Here is a 23,199-nt window from a genome sequence, read left to right as displayed (position 1 = left end):
CTTTTCCTTCACAGGAAAAACAATGTACTGGGATGAAACTAGAATTTTAGACGGTAATTGTTTTTTGAAGTGTTTTTTATTAAGATATATATTAAAATAACATATATTTTTTAAAAAATATTATTTTTAACATTAATATATCAAAACGATTTGAAAACATAAAAAAATTAATTAAAAATATAAAATATAATTTTTTTTAAAAATACTTTTAAAATATAAAAATAAACAAATTCTTAAACCCCAACATAAATATAGACACAATGCCTTATAAGCTACAGGGCACATGCGTCTCGTACACTGAGAAAGTTGTTGAACGAACCAACCTAACATCAAACCTTGATATTGCTCGTTCTTGTCCAAAGATGGCAAACAGTCCTACCATTAACCTTCTAATTAAAGTCTTAGCTTAGGCCTAAAAATATGGCAAATCATCTTCGAGACTTGGCTTAGAATCATTTCTTGAAGCAGTAAAATTAAATCGAGAACTTATTTGGCATTATATGAGTAAAAACAGCAAGTGCGGCATATATTGAGCACACAGTTGCCTTGTTTTTATCGAGCCTGGCTGTATAGGACTGCTTTTTGCAAGATTAAATTAATAGTTAATTAATCATGTTCTCAATGCTTAAAAACAATGGTACTACTGTATAACTAGAAAGATCCAGAGTTCCTTCTTCCAAAAAAAGAAAGATCCAGAGTTTAATGAGCCAATACGGCGATTACCTTAAAATAATTTGTCGCTAATAAGGGTACACATCGGTCCTTACAGGAATTTATGATCATTTCTTCTTGTTCTTCATTTGATTAACTGTCTTAGCAGGCATCGGATTCCTAGTCGAGCTAGCCAAATATTCTAAAGGTACGTACATGCCATAATCTACATCATGTGGATTTTTCTATACTTCGACCAGGCAGCAGAATCCGATATCAATCTGGATAAATTCTGCAAATATACCAAGTACAATATTACCACGCTTCAGCTGAAAATCACGAATATATACTAGTGGTAGGCTTGCCAAGACATTTTTATATTTATATTCCACAAAATCAGCATTTTTTTTAATTATTATTATTCGTCTCTTCAACTTCTAATGCCCTTGACATGTCTCTCCGTTATCTATTAAAGAAGCTGTTTTTTTAATTGCTATGGGCTAGGAAATATCAAAACATGAAAAGATGCAAAGCATTTTTTAAAGTAGGTAACTCTACCGCCTCTTCATTTGCTACCCCTCTTCTCTATGTGCTCCAGGCCTCTTGACACGACAAGTCCGCAGCTCTCATTCTCGTATTATCTTTATTTTATTGGTTGGTTTTATATTGAGTCCCCCAATTATGCAAGAATTAGAGTTAGGGCCATTAGATCCTGTATTCAGTTAATTTAGATCTCAATCTTTCGTCCATATAGTACAAGAAGAGTAAATGCAAGCACTGATCATGAAAAACACTCACAGTAAGAGCACAGAATAAATATATTTCATTGCTTGGAAACTTAGGAACATCGGAAATTAAGGGATTAGAATCATAAAAAGATTCAAGATGCCTTCCTTGATACATTAATTATGTGCTTATATTAGCAGCACGGCAATAACATAAAATAGATGAGAACTAGAATAATATATAAAAGAAAGGGAAAAAGAATACAAGAGTAGAATCACTGATTTTGATCCTTTCAATCAAAACCAGTTTTTCAAGTTAACTAATATATGACAAATAGAGCTGGCTCATGAGTGAGGCCCTGGTAGGAAAAGGAGCAGCATAAAGCGGTGAATCTTTATTGCTGCTGATCATCATACATGAAGTGCACAGAGCTAGCTCACTACTGGAGCTTCGTATTTTTCATCCTGCATGTCGGGGAAAAAAAAAAGATCAACATATTTGTCATCAGTTATTATTATTATTATTCATTATTTATTCTTTTGATTTTTTTTTTTTTGGTTCAGAAATTATGTTTTGCTGTGGCTGAAACTCCTGAAAGAGATATACCACTAAACTGCAACTTCTTAAGTTTGAAAGCTATATGTTTGCTTGTTAAATTCATAATTTAGTTGTCAATATCACTATTCATTGAAGCCACGTGAAAAGCACTTGTGGGGTTAAAAAAAAAAGGAAATTAAAAAATTAATCTGCAATAATTTTCCACAACACGTAACTTATTATTTTCTTATAGGACTAAACTCTCTGCATGTTATTTGGGCCATTTAAAGTCAGTCTTCACGAGGGCATATTCTTGTTGATGAGAGCTTGGATTTTAGTTTGGATTGTAGATGCACAGTTTTTGCCATATGAGAGTCAATATGTGGCTCTCAAGAAATAAATAAACTAAACAATCCCGTCTGTAAAGCACACCACAGAAAAAGAGTTGTGAAAATCCATGTAAAGTTACAGAGTTAGACAGTAGCAGTGACTCCATGACACCCCACTTGATTAGATTTAGCTACCTTTAATTGTGGCATGATATGGTTAGCTATAAAGTCAAGTCTTGTAAGTGACCATATAGTTAGGTAGCTAAATATGCATGTGTGACTGTGATTTTATCTTGGTTATTATTTAGGTGAAGGAGTGAGACTTATAACTGCTATACCTCTTGCGTGGCCATTTGCCCCGGTAGTCCTGTAATTAGGGAAGGGAACATGGCCCGACTCAATATGCTTCACATCCTCCACAAGCAGTTCATAGTGCCTTTTCACTTCTTCTGCGGTTTTTCCACCGACTGCCCTGGCTACATTGTACCAGCGATCGGGCGTGTCTCTGTCATACACAGCCAAAGCCCTTTCAAAGGCTTTGTTCTGCTGAACAGTCCACGAGCCCGAACCGCGAGAGGACATTGAGCTTGATGCCATTTGTTTGAATGGTGTTTTGCTGTGAGAAATTAGCTAGACAAGTAAATAAAGAGAGAAAGAGACTATGAAAGGTTGTTGTGTATGGTTATGGAGAGGCTTGCTGCGAGGGCAAAGGATGATTGATGAGAAGGGTGGTGAAGTTAAAGATAAGAGATTTCAAGTCAAGGAGAAGATATGTGCAATAGAGGTGGCAGTGCCTGGTCTTTATAGGCAGAGGTGGAGCGGAGGGGGTGATGAGGTGGGGTAGGGTAGAAAAGAAATCTTGCAAATGCAGTAGAATTTTTAATGATTTGTCTCCTTAGGAACCACAAAATATGAATCAGAACAACAATGTAGGAGAATCAGTATCTTCACTTAATTAACAACACAGTTTATATTTTCTATAGTTTTAATAACTTAAACCGGCCTAAATCCTTATCTGTCTTAAATTCATATACTAAAAAAAGCAAACACTAGTAATTACCAAAACAAATAGAACCAATCCTTCCATATTTGTAAATTAACTTAGTTCCGTCAACATTCACTTGGCTTAGTTCAGTTAACTTTCTTATCTCCTCGGGACACAGGGTAACTTTATTAAGTGCTTTTTGATACATAAAATGAGTGGTCGGCAGGGAAGCCATATCAAACTTCTAGAATGGCATATTGCCTCCGAAATACCCCCGTTTCCATTACAGCAACTTCAGGAGAGCTAAAGCTTGGGATGCCTTTTTAAGTAGTGCCATAAAAGCTGCAACCCTGACTCTCTTGGCACGTACGGTGATCGAGCTTCAACAACCGGACCAACTCCATGTAAGAAATTGTATTGAGTTGGAACCTTCAAAGATAAATTTCATTGGTAAAAACAACGAAGTAGAAATCCCTGGGTATAGGATTCTGCACTTGTTGAGATTTTATGCAGATTATTACTCCTTTGCTGTTTTTTTCTCTGCTTCAACTGCACAGAGGGCTCTGATCAGTTAGGTGGTCCAAGCTAAAACCATAACCAGACCTTATAATTTTAACCTTCACGTGTGCACCACAACCCCGTGTTTTTTTTTTCCTTTCAGAAAGGATTTTTTGCAGCAAAAAATCCTTCATGTTCTGTTTCATTATCATTGAGATTATCTTACAAGCGTACTAGGTCCTCAACAACATTCCAAGCAAAACTAGCTGGCTTCCTGATTCCGTACAATGATTATATTATATGTTCTTTTCTGGGATAGAAGTTCAGCATATGTTACCTACCTTTTCATAGCTTTTGGGACCCTCCCTTCAGAATGTTGGGTTTTCTCTTTGGGACTGTTGTTTTAATTATCAAGAATGTTTCAGACACTTAACTGGCTAACGAAGTGTGCTATCAAACCTTTTCTTCCCTTCTTGGATATTGAAATGTTTTCTAGCCTACTTTGATTAATGTTCAATGAACAACATCTTACCAGTCCCATCAATAAGTGTTTATGGTCCTAATTAGCCCATCTTATCACAATTTACTCCAGTGAATATTAATTTGTTGATTTTCATTATGAAATCATCAACATTTGTGAAAACAAAACATGATTAACAGATGCATTATAAGGTCAGAAGAAAATAATGCCGGCGCCGGTCAGTAATATTGATATTGAAGTGTTTATGGAGAAGTTACCGGAAAGGCACAGTAAAACGTGAAAAAGGGGGCATCAGGCGCTGATGCAACTATGGAAGATATTAGTCCTTTCAGGCTCCAAACAGGTTCAAAGTATTATAAGAATAATACAAGCTTCTATACCATCATATATAACAAGGTTATGATCAATATGGCTTCTCTGCTTTGTTGTTACCTCAGGATGGTGTGCTGCAGTCACAAAGATTGGTTTCAGAATCTGCCCACTTGCTTAATTTTATCCTATTTTGGAGTAGATATTACTGGCCCGCCATTTGATCTAATCTTTACTCGAATCTGATATTTACATTTAAAGCAAGATTTTGAATACAACAAATATTTTTTTTAAAAAAAATGAATGATAGATTCTATGAATATTCAAATTCTGGATCTGGATCGATAATTGGACAAAAAAATGATTCAAATTCATAAAAATCTTATCCATTTATTAAATAAATCAAATACGATTTATATATTTTAATCCGATCCAAATCCGACTCTCGTTTACAGCCCTAAATTGTTTCTAAAGTTATCCCTCTTGTGAAAGGATAACTGATTACGTACAGGGTTTACTTCTTTGATGGTGAACAAATGCTTTTTATCTATGCTGGCCCATATATATATGTGCCTGTTTCACCTTTGAATTTGTCAATGATGAACATCTCTTGCAATATTTTGAACAGATATCTGGTCAGTAAAGGGCAACCGAAAGGCAACAATGTTGCAGAATCTTTTTGCTGGCCAAGATGTTGGGAGCCTTACGCCTCAGCGGTGCTATTTGACTCTTGTCAGCGGCCCTTTATTCATCTTAGGAACATTTAACGAAAATTCGAGTGATTGTATTAGAGAAACTTATCTTATCCACAAGGTTTTTCATGTTGTTTGATACTGTGATGGATTGATTGAAGATAATTAGCTCATTTGCTAAAAAAGTTTCCATCATGATGCAATGATATTACCATTCATTTGGAGGTTTTCAGAAAATCAACAGGCAAGCCCTTATCTTCAAGTGCTTGTACATCTTATGACCATTCTATTTTCATCCCTTAATTTGATATATACAGCAACTCTCAATTAATTGTCTTGTCAACTTACAATCAATATTTACAAGCCATACATTTAGTGATTAGATTATCTGCTTGATATACGATGTGACTGTCAGAGCCATAGAATTATGAGTCTGGTTAGGTTTCTGAAGTCATGTTAGATGTTACTGTAACAATAGTCTAAGAATATCTGCTTAGTCATAGAGTTCTCAATCAAGAAAAGGACACAACTTCTCGGGGGAAACTAAATATCTGTTTGGAATAAAAGGTTAGGTTTCGAGGAAGAATCAGAATTGTGAGGCTGGCGGTGTGATTCTGGCTCTAGGTTGCAAGTTGGCTAGAGAAGCCCCAACCTACAAGTCTATGTATGCTGAAATCAATAAGGGAGACTTAAGTTTAGCCTTAAACATCCAGGAATTGGAAAGGAACAGAAGACAAGATTAGAAAAACTTGGGTAGTCAATGAATGGCACAGTGCATATGGTTCCTTCAAATACTCATGAGACTCTGGTGATAGAATCATCGGTCTATCAAAATATGAAACATAGAACTTCATACCTATAGCAAACTGTTTTCCTGGTAGAATTCGTTCTCACCAGACGTCATGCTGTGCGTTTAATTAGCTTTCCTAGTTAAACTGTTGATTAGTGTTGTTTCTTGGATAACAATGCATCAAGTCTTGAAGCGGTTGAAATGAATGAGGAAGGCCCCAGAGTTAATTTGAAGGAGTCATGATCATAGGATTCTGGCCACACACTAGTGGGGCTGTCGGTGATGATTAGTTGAAAATAACGTGAGCAACTGTGTGGGAATCTGTACGAAGAAAAAGGGATTAGAGATACACCTTGCTGATATTGGAGATCCACATCATCAATTCCATCCCAATTGGACCAATATCTGTGGATTCCTCTCCCCTACCGAGACTAATTTTCCTCTGCCAGTGGTCCTTCCCTACTAGTTGAAGACGTTTTATTACCATGGACTGTGTCTTCATCAACTATAACTGATCAAGAGTACTGTAAACTTTGCTAACAAATAGTTAAGCGACTTCCAGAGAGTTGAGACAACTAGTAGGGGTGTTCAAAAAAACCGACCAACCGATTAAACTGAAAAAACGGAACCGATAGAAAAAACCGAATAAACCGATTAAAAAATAAAAAACCACCCGGTCTGATTCGATTCCGGTTTAAAAAAGCTTAAACCGATTGAATCGGACCAAACCAAACCGGTTTTAAAAAAATATATAAAAAGAACCATCCCTAACCCTAAATCACTTTCCTCCTTTCCAGCCGCCACCCCCCATCCCCCTCCAGCCTTCCCCTTTTCCCTTTCCCAGCCTTCCCCTTCCCCTTCCAAGAACCCTAAATCACTTTCCCCCTTTCCAGTCGCCACCCCTCTCCCCCTCCAGCCTTCCCCTTTTCCCTTTCCCAACCTTCCCCTTCCCCTTCCCCTTCACAGAACCCTTAATCACTTTTTCCTTTTCCAGTCGCCACCCCCCCTCTAGCCTTCCCCTTCCTCTTTCCAGCCCCCATGTGAAAGACTTTGATTATTGGTTGCTTTTTCTGGTTGTTTTTCTTGAATTTCTAAATGGTTGCTATGATTAATAGCTCATATTGATATTTGACATCAAATTTTTCTTTGATTTAGCTCAATGATGAAGATGAGCTTATCCAAATACCACAGTCCGGTTTTTCTGGTTTTTATGCTAAAAAACCGACCCGAACCGAACAAAACCAGTTTGGTTTGAATTGATTCTCGGTTCGGTCTGGGTTATATTAATAAGAAATACTATTTTCCGGTTAGGTTGAATTTTTAGGTTAAAACCGAACCGAACCGGACTGTGAACACTCCTAACAACAAGTATTGCGTATTATTGTTTAGTTCAAGAAAGGTCTTGTGGCCTTTTATCATCGACAGCCTACAGAACCAGGAATCCACAACTTTGTGGGGAAGAAAACACTCCACCTAGCCTTGGCTGGCTGGTCCTGAGGTGGCCGTAAAGCAACTCTTTTATTGCTTGTCTTCGCCGAATCTTTGAATAAAGAGAGAAAATTCGGAATAAGGCAATTGTAACTGGCACATTTAAGTCGTTGAAAGGAAGAGTGTGAGGGGAATATACAGAGGGAAATGCCTATTGTGTGAATGAGATTTGTACAGCCCTACACTCAATGATGATAAGCATTTGTTTGTGTATGTGATTGGATCAATTTTTTCTTTACTTGTGATTCTAGTTGTAAGCGTGTTCAAGCCATATAGAGAAGCGGGCTAGCTTTCTGAATTGATAATACACTTGTGGCTTGTATAAGCTGGATAGGATATGATGTAAATGTATTTATAGGCCATGGACCATGCTATTGCTATGAATTTAAAGAAAAGAAAAACCATAGCTAAAAAACTAAGAATAAACCGACCCCTTTTTTATCATAACCAATCAGCATTTTAGCAATTTTGTATGCACCAATCACAATTTCTCTTCTAGTCATTAAGGATCATGTCTGTATTTGGACTAGAGAACTTGGATGTGGTTGAGCCGTGAGGCCTTCTCTTTCGTTTATTTATTACATTTCTATAATTTCTAAATGTTAAGATAATTTTCGTACGCTGATTCTGTAGAAGATTCGTTTCGAACAGACCAAGATATTGTGGGGCATGGATTCTTCTATCCCTCATGATGATCTTGTGTTGTCATTCTCGCAAAAGTGCAGCAACTAGTCAATGCTGATGCCTCAAGTATCCTTTGATGATATGCCACCAGCAGTACACTTTATGAGTCAGATTGGTGTTCTTCAGCGTTTTAGATTTTCTTGCTGTCAGGAAAAAATGCTACCTTTCACCCTGGGATTGGATGATGAAGCATTTATCTAGTCACGTTGGCAGTGGGAGAATTATTACATTCTAGAAATATTTTCTCCAAGATTACTGTCATTTCAAGCTTCTGTTTTCCTTCTGTTGAAAGTTGACGGTTTCAAGCACGGTCTATCATGATTAATTCTAAATCATATACTGCATGCCATTTAAATTGATAATTGCCGAGGTTGGTGAAAATTGCAATCATGGAATTCATGCTAGAGTAAGAATTCTGCCCCTACATGACATTAGGGTTGGTCTGGTTAAATCAAGAGATTGTGATTCACAGAAATATGGTATAAGTCGTTTTTTTTAACTATATTAAAATAATATTTTTTTAATTTTTGATATCAAAACGATAAAAAAAAAACTATAAAAACTACTAATTCAAAGCTTTTAAAAAAGATTAAAAAATCTTGAAAAACACAGTTTAATCACAATGTTAAGTGGTGTCTTTGTCGAGCATCCAAGCACTAATAATATCTTCTACTAAATATTGCAAACCATTTAGATTGATAGAATGGGATAAATGCAAGCCATTTTTTTTTTAATTTTTTGCTGGACAGAATAAGAGATAAATCATAGCATGGCTCACAGAATCTGTACTAATGTTCAGAAGATATGTCGGTCTAATAGTTGTTTTAATTCAATGATACTCTTCCCTGTGAAACAGAGAGGTGGGGTAGGATTAAAGTCCTAGCAAAACGCCTCGTTGCTTTAAGAACAACACAAGGTTTGGCCAGGCAACGTGGTAAATGTAACTTTCAAATCCTACCAGAGCACGGCTATGTTCGGTATTGCAGTAACCCTAATGGGTAGGTCAGCTGTTCAAAGAGGTTTTCTTGTTCTTTGTTTCTTGAATTCTAATCTTGACGTTTTCAGTATAATTTATTCCTTTAAATGCAACATTCTTTTCTGGGTTCTGGACTGCAGCAAGACTGTTTGCTGGTTCTGGAAATGCTTTGTACAGATCATGAACTCTGTTTTCATTGAACGAAGAATCAATTTCATTTACTTGCAGAGCCTTGACTTGATTATATAGACTTGTGAACAGATCGAAGCAACATTCAGATAAAGCTTCAAACTAGTTAGCCAAACCCGGTGAAGCAGTAAATGCAATACAAACCCAACAGTAAGATCATACAAACAAAAGGAATATTAAATTAAATACAAAAAAAGACCAAATTAAATACAATACAAGATTCATGAAAAAGGTATTTGGTATTGCCGTTCCAGCAGTGTAATAGAACCGAACACAACTTGAGCGCATTGATCTATTAGCAGCATCCACCGTAATAGATATTTCGGCCAAGGGGAAAGCTAAACAGCAAAAATTCATGTACAGTAGCATGTCCTCATAGAAATGAGGAGATTTTGCCAGCCAGCCAGGGTTTTTTAAAGTTTTTTTTTATTTTAAAATATATTAAAAAAAAAATTTTATTCTTAATATTAATATATTAAAATTATTAATTTAATATTTATTCAAGCAAAACAATTATTTTTTATCCTCGATGTTCCAAATAGCCTGCTAAGGGATTTATTAAATTGAAATGGGCCTTTTTCATACTAGCTTCTCCAATTGGATGGGCCAGCTTCGAATGTGGCCTGCGCCAAGATCTGGCCCATCACCCAAAGGAATGCTTGCCTGCCCAGAGCCTATCAGCAATCAGCACTCTCTCACGCCGTCACGTCACGCTCCACTCACCATGACACCATCACTTGGTTACAAAAGCTCTGCTGAAGGTCAATCAAAGCTCTCAGTGTAAATATATCTGTTCTTATAAAAAAATATTTTAATAACTTATTTTTATTTTAATATATTTAATATTAATGCTCTTGACTTTTTAATAAAAAATTATTGATAAAGGATTAATTAATAAAAGAAATAATTTTTAAATAACTTATTTTAATATTTTAGATTATTTATAAATACGAATGAATGACTTTTGTTAACAGAAAAGTCATTTTGGCTCTTCATTTGACTCTCTCCGAGCTATAAAATTAACAAATAAAAATTTTAAAAAATATTATTTATTTTTAACCATATCATTAGAGATGATCGTAGAAGCACATGGTAGCTATACCAATAAACTAAAAAAAAGATTAATATGGAATGAGGTTAATTTATTAAATATTATTTATAAATTATGAGGTCAAAATAAATTAATAAAAAGTAAATAAAACAAATAGTAAAATTTAATCCTTAATCAATCTAATATTAAAATATAAGATTGAAAAAAAAATTAAATCAAACAAATTAACCTGTGAAACCCACACATTTATAACTTAATAAAAAATAAATATAATATTAAAACATAAAATTAAAAACAAACCATTATTCAGTTAAGAGTGCTTTGTCATATGCAATAAAACACCTCCTCTTTATATATATTTGTTAATATCGATGAAAGGTAACATTTAAAACAGTTTGGTGATGTTGAGTGGAATAATTCAATAATGGGGGGCAACATTGAAACTAGCAACTAGGTCAAGGACATTGTTGTCCTTGAACCAAATCCGTGGTTAACATAAGGTAACTTCAGTCTTCAGTTAAAGACACGCCGAATGCTTCCGTGCCTGATAACATGATGTGTGGAAAATATCTTATATATACCAAAGTACAATTTTGCCCCTGGAAACTTGTCGTTATTTAAAAAAACTAAAACGCCTAGAAATTTTGCTGTTGCTTTCACCGATCAATGTTCTTTTTTTATCCTCGATTTTTTTTTCTTTCCTGGTCGTCGATTTTTTTTTCAATCACAGTTTTTAATACCCAAATTATGGAGGACAGAAAAATGTTTTGAAAAAAGAACTAAAGTGTAAAATAATGAGAAATAACATGGTAAATCTAAAAATCATAATTCTTAATTGGTCTGAAAAGTTTTTGTGGATTTTTGATCCTTGAGATGGAGAAAAAAGAGTCATTTAATAATTAATAATGATGATAGAAAAATTTATCAGTTATTGGTGTAGACATGTTATATTCTACAAGAGCAGTTTGATATGATGATTTTTTGTCTTTATACTTGCATGATAAGGTAGATATAGGTTTGGAAAGTTTTTTTTTGTAATCTGGGTTGAATTTTGGTTTTTGATTTCTGGATGCTGAAGAGGACCGAAGAAATCAAACTGAAGCCTCCCTGCAAAAGATGAACTCTTAGAAGCCCAATGCGGCAATCTTGCTAAAATTTTATCCAATAGGGCTTTGCAGTAACCAATACTTTTAACCTTCCCGTAATCAAAGGCATCGCGAGATATTTGACTGGTAAAGTACCCAGCTTGAAACCACTCAACTCCCGAATACTTTTAGAGAGACCAGCGGTAATTCCAGTACAACATATATAACTATCAGCAAGGATTACCAGCCGTGGGAGTAGCCTTTTGCACACCTGATGTAGAGTGAGAAATCGCTTAAAGTAGCAGATCCATATTAAGCAGACAGGAAAGCATCTCCGTTGCTAGCTCAAACACAGCGGTAAAGCTAGATATACTGGATGTTTGAAAATATCTGTTGGGTCAAATTATAGTAGCCTACCAAAATACTTTAGTGGTCTCCCAAAGTTTCAAGCTTCGACTACATTGATAGTGTTTGTTTCTTTAGAGAAACAAAAGAACGATTTTGGATAATTAACAGATTGACAATGAAAACAAACAAATCAATCCCACAAAACCATATATTTGCGAACGAAGAACTATACTTCATTTCATTAATTCCAATTTTTTCAGCAAAAGACCAATGTAACCATCGGTAAAGGTCAAAAAAGCAACAACGATAACATCATAACCATAACGAGAGAACCGGGAACCAAACAAGCTTGACTAGAAACTAAAGTCTTAATATCATAACCAACCAGCAACCAAATAAACCTAACTCCTCCAGCTACCACCTTCGGATTCACCCCTTGAAGAGTACCTAGATCCACCGTCACCATAACCACGGTCACGGCCACCGCCATAACCACCGCCGCCGCCACCACTACCATATCCGCTTCCACCGCCTCCGTAGCCGCCTCCGCCACGGCTGTAACCACCGCCGCCTTCACGGCGTCCACCTCCTCCATAACCGCCACCACCGCTGTTGCGGTTGTAACCACCGCCGCCACCACCACCTCCACCACTTCCGCGGGATTGAGCTTCGTTCACGGTGATGTTACGGCCATCGAGGTCCTGACCGTTCATTCCATCAATAGCATCTCTCATTGCCTTCTCATTGCCGAAGGTCACAAATCCAAAACCACGAGATCTTCCGGTTTCACGGTCATTTATAATCTGTAGACAAAAAAAATACAATCAGATATAAAAGCATTAAAATTAAACTAAAAAAACTTAACAAATCGATCGATCTTCGAGCCAGAGAGACACTGAAGATGAACGTACCGATTGTTGGTTAGTGACAGTAACATAAAACAGAACAGTGAACAGTAACAAATAGTAACACAAACAGATCAAACAGATTATGGATCGCCAGAACCGAATCGGATCGGGCTAGGTCAGATCCGTCTCTGCGAAGGCAAACGGACCTTCGAATCGATGATTTCACCGTACTGGCTAAAAGCCTCTTGGAGGACTTGGTCAGTGGTGGCCCAAGCGAGGCCGCCAACAAAGCACCTGTACTCAACCTCGGCAGACATTGCTAAACCCTAGAAAATTATAGAGAGGAAGAGTAGTGGTCTTTTGGGAATTAAGCAGGATGAGTAAATTATGAGGGGCTGAATGATGAATTTATAGCTGAGAGCTAGTGCGTATTGCGCATCGGGAGTTAACTAGGGTTAAATTTTTAAGCGGTGAGTGTGCGAGCTTGTTTGGCTACGAGGGAATCGTCGGTTTCTGATCTGAATAGATGTGAATGGGGGCGTTTGGTCAGGGGGGCAAGCTCACAACTAGTGGACGTGGGTTACAGTAATGAGATGGATAAAATTTTGCTTGTAAAGAAACATGTTAAAACGACGCAGATCACTATCGTTTCCGTTGTTAATTTTGGTGAATTTCACCTTCTTCCAGTGTTTATAGTTTAGCTGGATAAATTTGAGTCATCTTCATTTGAGAGCTACCAGTAAATTCGAGGAAAGATTTATATTCAAAAAAAATAATCTCAAATTTAACATAATTCAAAACTAATTTTAAAATTTTTATTTTGATAGATCAAGCTATACAAATTATTGATAACTTGCTTAAGTTCTAATAAAAAAAAAATTGAACTTTGGCATGCAAAAACTATATCGAATTATCATTGAAAATCAAATTAATTAGTGAATCAAATTGGTCATTTTAAAGTTGTTAAAAAATATTTAAATTCCTCCTAAAAAAATAAAATAAAATACAAAGAATTAATTAAATTAAGAATTATTTTATCGCTTTCCATATTATTTATGAAAAAACATGCTTGCGTTAAAGATATTAGTTTTTTTTGTTTTTCTTGATGTAAAAAACTGTAATATCTCACATCGGCAGGTTGGGAATTGTTTGCTCAACTTACTAATAGTGCTGGTTGCTAATTTGTCAGACATGTTTTAGGACCATGCATGGTCATCAAGAACAAATTCACGAGGACGATAAGATCCAAAACAAATAATATATGATACAAAAACTATATATTTTAACATCTACATCTCATATCATTGTAACGTGTATTCAACATTTCAAAGTTGACATCCAAAATGAAATTTTTAAAAAAAAAAGGAGAAAAAAAACAGGGATCGCGAGGGCAGGGTTATAGCAACAGCCGAATTGGGTGCCAAAAACAGGATGTAGCTATTCTATCCAGGTTTTGCTTACCCTGCCCTAGTCGCAAGCATGTTCAAATAAATAAATATATAACCTAATCATTTGCCTTATTCGGCACGGTAAACCATGGTTGGCAATTTACTTGAGTTAAGACACGCAGAAAGTGTGGTCAAGCGGGTCCATAGTCACGTGCCTGCTAGGATGGTGGATAGATAAACACAAAATACCGACTGGCGTTTGCAGGCTTCAAATATTTTAAATATCTAGAGTACAATTTCATTTTTGTCCCTATACTTTACAAGCTTGTCATTTATGTTCTCACAGTCTTGAAAATTTTCTCTTTTTTTACTTTTAACCTCCGAACTATATGAATTATATTGTGTTTCTAATGCTTCTATGTTTTGCATTAATAATATTTATTTTTTCGACTCCATAGTATAATTTTCTAATGTTCCATCTATCCTTCATCATCCTTCCACATGAATCGGATTTTAGAGAGAAACGGATATAAAAACATGAGAATGAAAGAAATATGAAGGAAAATTGGGCATCTTTTATCAATTTCATGATTTTGAAACTATATAATAAATATTATAAAATATCAAACAAAGCGATCGAGATTAAGCACTACAAAATTTACAAGGATTGAGATGTAGTTTACCTAAATATCTAACACAGCATAAGTACAACTGTGCCCCTCTACGCTTGCCATAATTTCTTTTTTTTACCGGGAGTTATACGGGTCTGTTTGGATTTTTTGGGATATACTTAAAGAGCACCTGACCTACTTATCGTTTCGTATCTTTTGTTGTGGCCCCTGTTTTTACGAAAGAGAAATATGCGATGAATCATTGTTTTGAGTTCCGCCGCGGTAGGGTTTGTCATTGAATGAGGGATTATTTTAAAATATTTTTTATTTTTAACATTTTTTTATTTCTATTTTTCTCGAAATATATTAACATTTTTTACAGTAAAAATATCAGTAATATCTGCAAACGCGGATTTGAAGGATCCAAGAAAATCATAATTGTGCTTTTTATATGTATTTTGCTTCTAACAAGGAACTAAATCTAAGCAACCCAAAAAGCCTTTGATTTCTTTCTATTTTTTCGAAATATATTAACATGTTTTTACAATAAAAATATTAGGAATATCTTCAAATGCGCATTCGAATGACCTAAGAAAATATAATTGAGATTTATATTTTTCTTCTATTTTAAAAAAAACTAAAATCTAGTGGAGCAACCCAGAATGCCTTTGAAAAAACAAGTTACGATTTTTGCAGTTGCTGCACCCAAAGGCAAGATGTTGATTATTTGGGCTAACCAAATAACCCTGCACAACTAATGGACTGCTACAGCATTTGCTAGTATCAAGGGCCCAGTTGACTATCAGGTAAAACAGCCATGAATAAGCTATTAGCTAGTCAACGGAGCCCGCTGTCCAATCACTAGCCCACGTAGGTTTTCTAGATTTGGGCTCATGAGCTATTCATCGTAATCATAAGGCTTGTTTTAGTGATCTTCGAGGTGTGTTAACCTTGATCCATGCTGTGGATCATAATTGGTAATCCAAGATGTTCCGTATTATTCATGGTGTCATTTTCTTTTAATGTATGGTTTGGGGATAATTATTTTGCGAAATAATAAAGCAATATTTTGTATCTTTTCCGTGATTCTATAAAATTACCATGTTCTTTAAAGTTTATAGTCTGTTTAGTATTGTGATAGTAGTTGTTTGTCAAAGTGTATGTGGGTGTATATATATATTTTTTAAAATACATTTAAATAATATTTTATTATTATTTTTTAAAATTTATTTTTAACATCAATACATCAAAATAATATAAAAATAATATAAAAAAATTCAAATGAAATGAAACACCATTCAGGTCGTGTTCCAAAACGACGTCTTAAACTATATATCATTATATCTCATATCATAGATTAAATCAACATTAAATTTAAGAATACATTTTTTAGGTGCTTATTTAAAAGTCTACACCGAAAATTTCAAATTTAATAACTATGTTTTGCCTTTGGGTAACTCTGTAGCTGTAATATTCCATATCGGAAGCGAGCATCTAGAGCCAAGACTTTATGAGTAAAGCCGATTGTTGACATGTTGTACGTGTTTTGAGGTGTCAGTCGCAAAAGTGGGCTCGCGTCACCAAAAACAAAACCATGAGGACAATAAGATCCAAAGCGGACAATATATGGCATGTTGAGCTGAGCTATTACATTTGATATCAGAGCCGGGAACAATTCGTCTTGAGGTGGTGGGATTGTAATATCCCACATCGGAAACAAGTGTCAAAGCCAGAGCTTTATGAGTAGAGTCAGTTGCTGACATGTATGTATTTTGGGGTTTAAGGCTTAGAAATGAGCTCGCGTAACCAAGAATAAAATCGTGAGAACAGTAAAATCAAAAGCGGACAATATATATCATGTTAGGTTGGGCAATTATAGTGGCCATCAATTTGAGTATATTTTAGTAGTGGGATGATTGTCGAGGGTCGACATTGAAATTCAAAGTCCCAAGTTATTAATTTATCTTCGCTAATGAAATCTGGAGTGGCTGTAAGTGAACATTTCGCAAACTTTTTGATAATCAAATAGCTTGACTAGCCATGATGAAAACACAAATAAAAGTTTTTGTTTAGTTTTGAGTAGTTCTAAAAAATGGTGGTGTGTCGCCATTTTCTTCTTTCATTGTCAACAAAATTCGTAGAAGCTAAAGTTTTTTTTTTTTACCAACATTTTCTCTCTCTTGAATTTGGGTAGAACTGGATAGCATGATTGCAAGTTTGCCTTGCAAGCAATTTTTGTAATGGATCCAGGTAGCATCATGAAGAAATTGTCGTTTTTTTCCACACCAAAACTAAAATATTTTTATATAGAAATTTAGATAAATAATCATTTCACTACAGTGCTAGAAGTAAACCCACTTTAGCATCCAATGGAAGTTTTCAATAATTCAACAAGAAATTTTTTTAAAAAAACTAAATAAGCTTAATTTAAATATATTTTTTTATGTTAGCACATTAAAATTATTTAAAAACACTAAAAAATTTATATTAATTTAATAATTTTTTAACCTAAATATATTTTTAAAATACACTCAAATTAAATTTTAAACATAAAAATAAACACACGAAGAGAGGAACCATTTTCGCCTCGCAAGGAAATTTCTTCGCTGCAAAATGAAGGATAAAATTGTAACCGTGTAAACTTTTCTCTACTTTCGTTCCTCTTGAACGCCCTTCCATCAAAACAACACCTCGTAAAAGTTTTTTTTTATTAACGCGGGTATTCGGATCAACTTATATGTGTCAAAGAACCATCTCAACCCAATAGCTTAAGCTGTTAGGTGAGGTCCCAAGATATGATTTATATTATTCTCTAACACACCCCCTCAAGTGAAAGCCCTTTAGGCTTGAAACTTGCACAGGCCCACATTACCTTGTGCTTAATTTTTATCAAATAAATGAGGATGGTGAGATTCGAACTCGAGACCACTTGGTCATCAAGGCTCTGATACCATGTCAAATAACCAGCTCAACCTAATAGCTTAAGCTATTGGGTTGAGTTGATTCTTTGACAGTATGCACCTCGACTAATTCTACAGGTCCTGAAATTAACGACAATGCAAACCTCCAATAGGCCAATATAAAGTTAGTGTATCATTGATGCTCTATTTGATAATGAATTTCCATTTGGTTTAAAAATGTTTTTATCTGAAAAAAACTATTTTTTAAAACTATTTTTCTATGACAATTTATACTATATTGTCAAATACACATCTATAAACATCCAAGTATTGTATATTGTATTGTCCGGTAACCATACTTTCCCTACTGATTTGCAGAGGAAAATACTGATGTCCGGTAAGCATCCTTTTCTCAACCTGGCTTACTCGAGACTTTTTTCGTTCTTACAGGCTTACTTGGAAACTTTTAATTAAGGTTGTTCGTCTTCCAGGCACGAGAAGTCTTGGCTCTGAACAGTGGTGCTCTTCATTGACACGATGATATATAGTTCATCACAAGTAGAGAGTGGCCAGTGAAAATGTCAACAAAGAGTCTAGCTAACTCAGGCACGATGAGCCCTACAAGACATCACTTTCCCTCTCACTTCAAGTAAAACCATCGTTTATGTGTTTAAAATCTCTGATGATAAAATCTCAGCTGAAGTCGAAGCCAAGAAAGAAGAGGAAAACGAGAGCATGAAACTATTAGAAGCAAATTCACTGGATAATGTCATAATAATTTTTAAAAATATCCGCATATTAAAATGATAAAAAAAAAAACATAAAAAATAAACTAAAATAATAAATAAAATTTAAAATATAATTGAATCACAATATAAACACGTCTAAATTACTGCTATTTTAATAAATAAATAGAACCGCTAACTCTCATGAAAGATTATTACCATTATTAGTTGGAAAAAAAAGGTATCGTTGTTGAGATTTTAAAATGAAGGGTATCTAGATAAAATATTTTAAACCACTTGGATTGATGTGTTGAATTTTTTTTTTTTTGGATCCAAGTTTAGGAGGGGAAAAAAAACAATTGTGTAGCAAATTTGAATACGTGGGTCTCACATGGTGGTGTCAAAAAAGGTTCGTTCATCAATCATTAGATCTAATATTTAGATGTACAGCCTGGGATCTCATTTAAAAGCACAGAGATATTGAAATTTATGATACTAAAGACCTGCCCTATCTCCCGTGGTCACACACCCAGACACGTCATCATCATGTCCTAATCGACAAAGTACCTTATTGGCTTATTTTATTAAGAAGAAGAAGGCGAAGCACCAGAATATATACACTACAGTCCACAGTATGATAACCCATTAAATTAATATCGGGGCTAGTTAAAATTACTAGTCCACGGGTGCCCAGCGAGGCATGCCGTTGAGCGGTCATTAGTCATCCATCAAGTAGATAGTTGCCACTTGAATCTAATTGTCTCGATTAGTTGTTGATTTATGCGATTAAAGGGGGTCCTAGTAAGTTTGTTAATGATTGATTTTTAAATTATTTTTTAATTTAAAAATATATTAAAATAATATTTTTTATTTTTTAAAAATTATTTTTAATATTATTACATCGAAATGTTTTTAAAGTTAATTTATTTCTAAAAAACTGCTAACCAAACCGGATCGCCTAATGTGTTGTCTATGAAAGGGTTTTGGGATCTGCTTTGCGTATGGATTTGGGATTCCTTTCAAGGGACGAAACGAGGAGTATTTATTATTGTTTGCTTACTTTTCTTTCATTTTGAATCAAACAAAAATCAAAGGACTAGAATGACATGGAAAACACAGGAATGTCAACAGAAAAATGGGGAGACTCTGTCGAAATGACATGGCAGCCGACATTGAGATAGAATGCAAGCAGCGAGCCTAAAGACCAGGTCGTGGTTGACTGGCTTGGTGTTTTGTAGTAAATATGCCAATAAGGTGGGTGTCAATCAACATTAATACGTGATGGTTTCAGACCCGGAAGTTAGAGAGTTTAGTAACGCCGTGAAGACTAATTTTTTAAGGTGTTTTTTTATTAAAATAATATTTTTAAAGATTTTTAATCACTACATCAAGGCCATAAAAATTATATATTTAATACATTTTTAGAAGAAAAAAAATCATAGATTTTTTAATTAATTAATAAACAAATTTATCGAATCAAGGGCTTGTCTTACTTTTTAAGAAGAGGTTTTGCATTTAGTATCCATGACTCTTTTTTTTCAAAAAATAAAAGGGAGGACTCGAATGTATAATTTTCCCGTAATATTCTAAAGCCAAACCAATCTTAATCGCTTGCCTAACCTCGTGGGTTGATGACACGACTTAACGCAGAAGGCTGCTTCGTATTCGTGGCATGAATCTTTTGAACTTAGATTTGCAAAATGGGTTTCATGTGCACAAGTTCTGGTTTTTTCCCTTCTTCCTTCCTTTTCCTCCTGATCAAGAATCGCTTGCCCTTTTACACTGCAACTATTTCCCCCCCCCAGCCGCTCGATTATGTTTAATGGAGAAGATAAAGTGCTGAACAGTGGAAACATGTGGCAACATTAGTACTTCCATTAATAATTTCTTGAAAATCTCTGTTACAAGCTTTTATTTTCATGTGGTTGCTGTTTTAAACAGTAGCTGCTGTCACATGCCAATGTTCTGTATACGACCAGTGTATGACATGACAAGCTATCCATAACCTCAATACAGCAAAAAATAAATAGATAGAGTTGACCACTGAACGTGCTTGACTCTCCACTGTCCCTCTTTGCCTCCCAGTGCACCAAGATACTGCAAGAAACTTTATCTGTAATTGCTTCTCCCATTTGCGCAGTGACCGGCAAATATGGAGTATCAGTTAAAAATGCCAAAATCTAATATATATATATATATATAGTTTTGATGCTCATAGACCTGGTTGGTGTGATTTTTTCTTGGCCGGTGATTATCATATCGCTTCACAAATCACTTATCAAATGGTGCATTTTTTTTTCCTGAGGCGTGGTAAGATGTTTTAAGAGCTTGTTTAGTATTTGTGTTAATGGTTTTTTATTAAAGTATTTTTAAAAAAATATATATATTAAAATATATTTTTTAATTATATTTAATATCAATACATTAAAATTATCTTAAAAAAATAATTTTTTAAAAAGATGTAATAAGACAACATGGGTGACTTTTGTTTTTTGGTCTTCTTCTTGGTTAAACTCCCTCCCCCGTTGCAAAAATTTCCTCGCACGTGTCAATTTTCAAGCCTGCTTGCTACATTTCAAAATTCAGATAGCTAAATGTAAGAAAAAATAAAAAATTCAAAGTGATGGATGAGAAAAGATAAGATAGCAAACAACTCATTAAACGACGAGGAAAATATATGATTCCACACGTTGAAGCCCGACAGAGTACAATAGCTCACATCAGAGATAAATTCAACAATCCTAATAAGGTTAAAATTGTTATGGATTTTTTTGACATTTTTTTCTGGTGTTGGGTGAAATTCATGATCATTTTGATGCGCAAGAAAACTTCATTTGAACGTGTGATTCTGGCAACGTACGTGAAACGCAAGGAACTGGATGAAGAGATTACATAATAATAAAATTTAAATTTAGTTCCGTTTCTTTTTATGTTTTAAAAATGTTTTTAAAAAAATTTGAATTTTTTTTATTTTTTTCTTTACTTTAAATTAATATTTTTTAATGTTTTCAAATTATTTTTAAAAATAATTTTTTTTTTTAAAAAAACATTATTTGATGCATTTCCAAGTAAAAAATATTTTAAAAAGTAACCGCAATTACACTTCTAAACAAATAAAACTGCTTGAATTCTTTTTTTCTATGGATATAATCTTGAGGTTTTTTTTATTAATTACATGATGGGAAATGAATGCACAGTAAACACGTAATATAAAGTAAACATCAATCCACAAATTTTTTTATGGTGTTAAAAGTGTAATTAATAACATTTTATTATTTATTCTTTGAACTCACTTAAAAAATAGAGATAAAAAAAGGAATTTTAAATTGATATATTTTTATAATTTTTTATGGGTCAGGAGTTTTTTTTTTATGTTTTCTTTCTTCAAGGTTAGCACAGTAAATGTTTTCCATCTATTTCCTTTTAAAATATTTTAATACTTTTATATATGTTTAAAAGAACGCACAAATAAGAATAATTATTCATAAATAGAACATAATGAAATGTTAAATGAAATCCAAGGGCTAATAAGATGTGATAAAAGGGGGGGACAAAATTTGAGAACTAACCTAATAAATCTGGAGCCGTTCGTTTAATTTGAAAGGCCAGGATTAATCAAACATGATATATTATAATTACATCAACTAACAGGTTTAATTTACCAAAAATCCTAAAGCCACCCCAAGCAATATAGTCGCAGCAGCGTACACGCACGAGTATACATGGAAATATGAAGAACTTACCCTACAACACGCCTTTCAATTTTGTCCCTTACACGTACCAAACTACCCCTGGGCAACAATTGCTGCAACGCTGCTGCACAGACCAACCCCGCTTTTGCAACAATTGCTGCCACGCCAGCACAGCTACTTCAACTGCCACCTAATTAGATTGAAAAAAATAAAATAAAATCCGTTGTTGTTAGGATTAAAAATCATACGGGGATCAAGTCAAGAGATAATAATAATAAAAAAACTGCTTCGTGAAATTCATTATGGTGTGGAGTATTTTTTTTTTAAATATTTTTATATTGATAAATTAAAATAATTTAAAAATACATATAAAATAATAATTTAACAACCAAACAATCAGGTTGATTTGAGTTATGAAAGGTGTATTTGAAAATGTAGTATCAGTTGTGATTTAAAATGATTTTTATTTAGAAATGCATCAAAATAATATATATTTTTTAAAAAATTATTTTTAAAATTATAATATTAAAACGATATGAAAATATATAAAAAAATAATTTTAAACAAAAAAATATTTTAAGAAATTATGATGGCGTGGAGTAATTTTTTAAATATTTTTTAGTTAAAAAATGTTGAAATAATACTTTTTTTATATTAATACATTAAAATTATGTAAAACTACATATAAAAATAATAATTTAATAAACAAAAACTCAGAGGATGATGGGAGTTACGAAATACAATTCTTTTAACTCAACGATGACTTTTAGAGCGAGAAGATGAAATCAAACTGTGTGATTATGTCCGGGTGAGCAGCATCAACATCATATCATTATTATTTTTATTTTTTATTCACCCACTGCCACAATAAAACCATCAACATCCCGAAATTTATGTTTGGTTTGACTATTGAATCATTGACCAATGACCGCTTACACTGTACTCTGATCATCTCTCTCTCCAATATTAATTGACACAGCATACTTGTATTCGAATCATTGTATGCATGATTTTTTTTCTCTTCAATAATACTGAAAAAAAGCAAATAATAACTTTACTCCTTTTATTTTTCTAATTTTTTCTTAAAAAATAATACTTTGAAAAGAAAAAATCCCATAGATTAGAACAATAAATCCCATAAATCATTTAAATTCTTTGAAAATAAAGTTTGAAAAAATTGCGTTTCTGGGCCCACAAGTTTTCTTTCTAATTATGG

The 23,199-nt window shown here is 34.0% G+C and overlaps 2 protein-coding genes across 2 annotated transcripts; both read right to left on the bottom strand.

The window, feature by feature from the left end:
* Positions 1 to 1,451: 1,451 nt before the first annotated feature.
* On the bottom strand, positions 1,452 to 3,024 carry LOC7464028 (protein RADIALIS-like 2). Its single transcript, XM_002313758.4, has 2 exons — positions 2,582 to 3,024; positions 1,452 to 1,841 (listed from the first exon to the last, which is right to left on the bottom strand). The coding sequence occupies exons 1-2, from the start codon at positions 2,838 to 2,840 to the stop codon at positions 1,837 to 1,839; spliced, it is 264 nt and encodes an 87-aa protein (XP_002313794.1). The 5' UTR covers positions 2,841 to 3,024; the 3' UTR covers positions 1,452 to 1,836.
* Positions 3,025 to 12,030: 9,006 nt separating this feature from the next.
* Positions 12,031 to 13,063, bottom strand: LOC18102138 (glycine-rich RNA-binding protein 7). The gene is made up of 2 exons (XM_006379179.3): positions 12,874 to 13,063; positions 12,031 to 12,622 (listed from the first exon to the last, which is right to left on the bottom strand). The coding sequence occupies exons 1-2, from the start codon at positions 12,982 to 12,984 to the stop codon at positions 12,221 to 12,223; spliced, it is 513 nt and encodes a 170-aa protein (XP_006379241.1). The 5' UTR covers positions 12,985 to 13,063; the 3' UTR covers positions 12,031 to 12,220.
* Between the last annotated feature and the right edge of the window lie 10,136 nt (positions 13,064 to 23,199).

The sequence above is a fragment of the Populus trichocarpa genome, chromosome 9 (assembly GCF_000002775.5).
Source record: "Populus trichocarpa isolate Nisqually-1 chromosome 9, P.trichocarpa_v4.1, whole genome shotgun sequence".
NCBI lineage: Eukaryota > Viridiplantae > Streptophyta > Magnoliopsida > Malpighiales > Salicaceae > Populus > Populus trichocarpa.
This window is presented reverse-complemented; position numbering and strand designations above follow the sequence as displayed.

Coding starts and splice junctions, on each gene's coding strand:
- LOC18102138 (XM_006379179.3), bottom strand. CDS start 12,984: ATGTCTGCCGAGGTTGAGTACAGGTGCTTTGTTGGCGGCCTCGCTTGG. Junction 12,623..12,873: donor GTGAAATCATCGATTCGAAG/GTCCGTTTGCCT, acceptor TTTTGTCTACAG/ATTATAAATGACCGTGAAAC.
- LOC7464028 (XM_002313758.4), bottom strand. CDS start 2,840: ATGGCATCAAGCTCAATGTCCTCTCGCGGTTCGGGCTCGTGGACTGTT.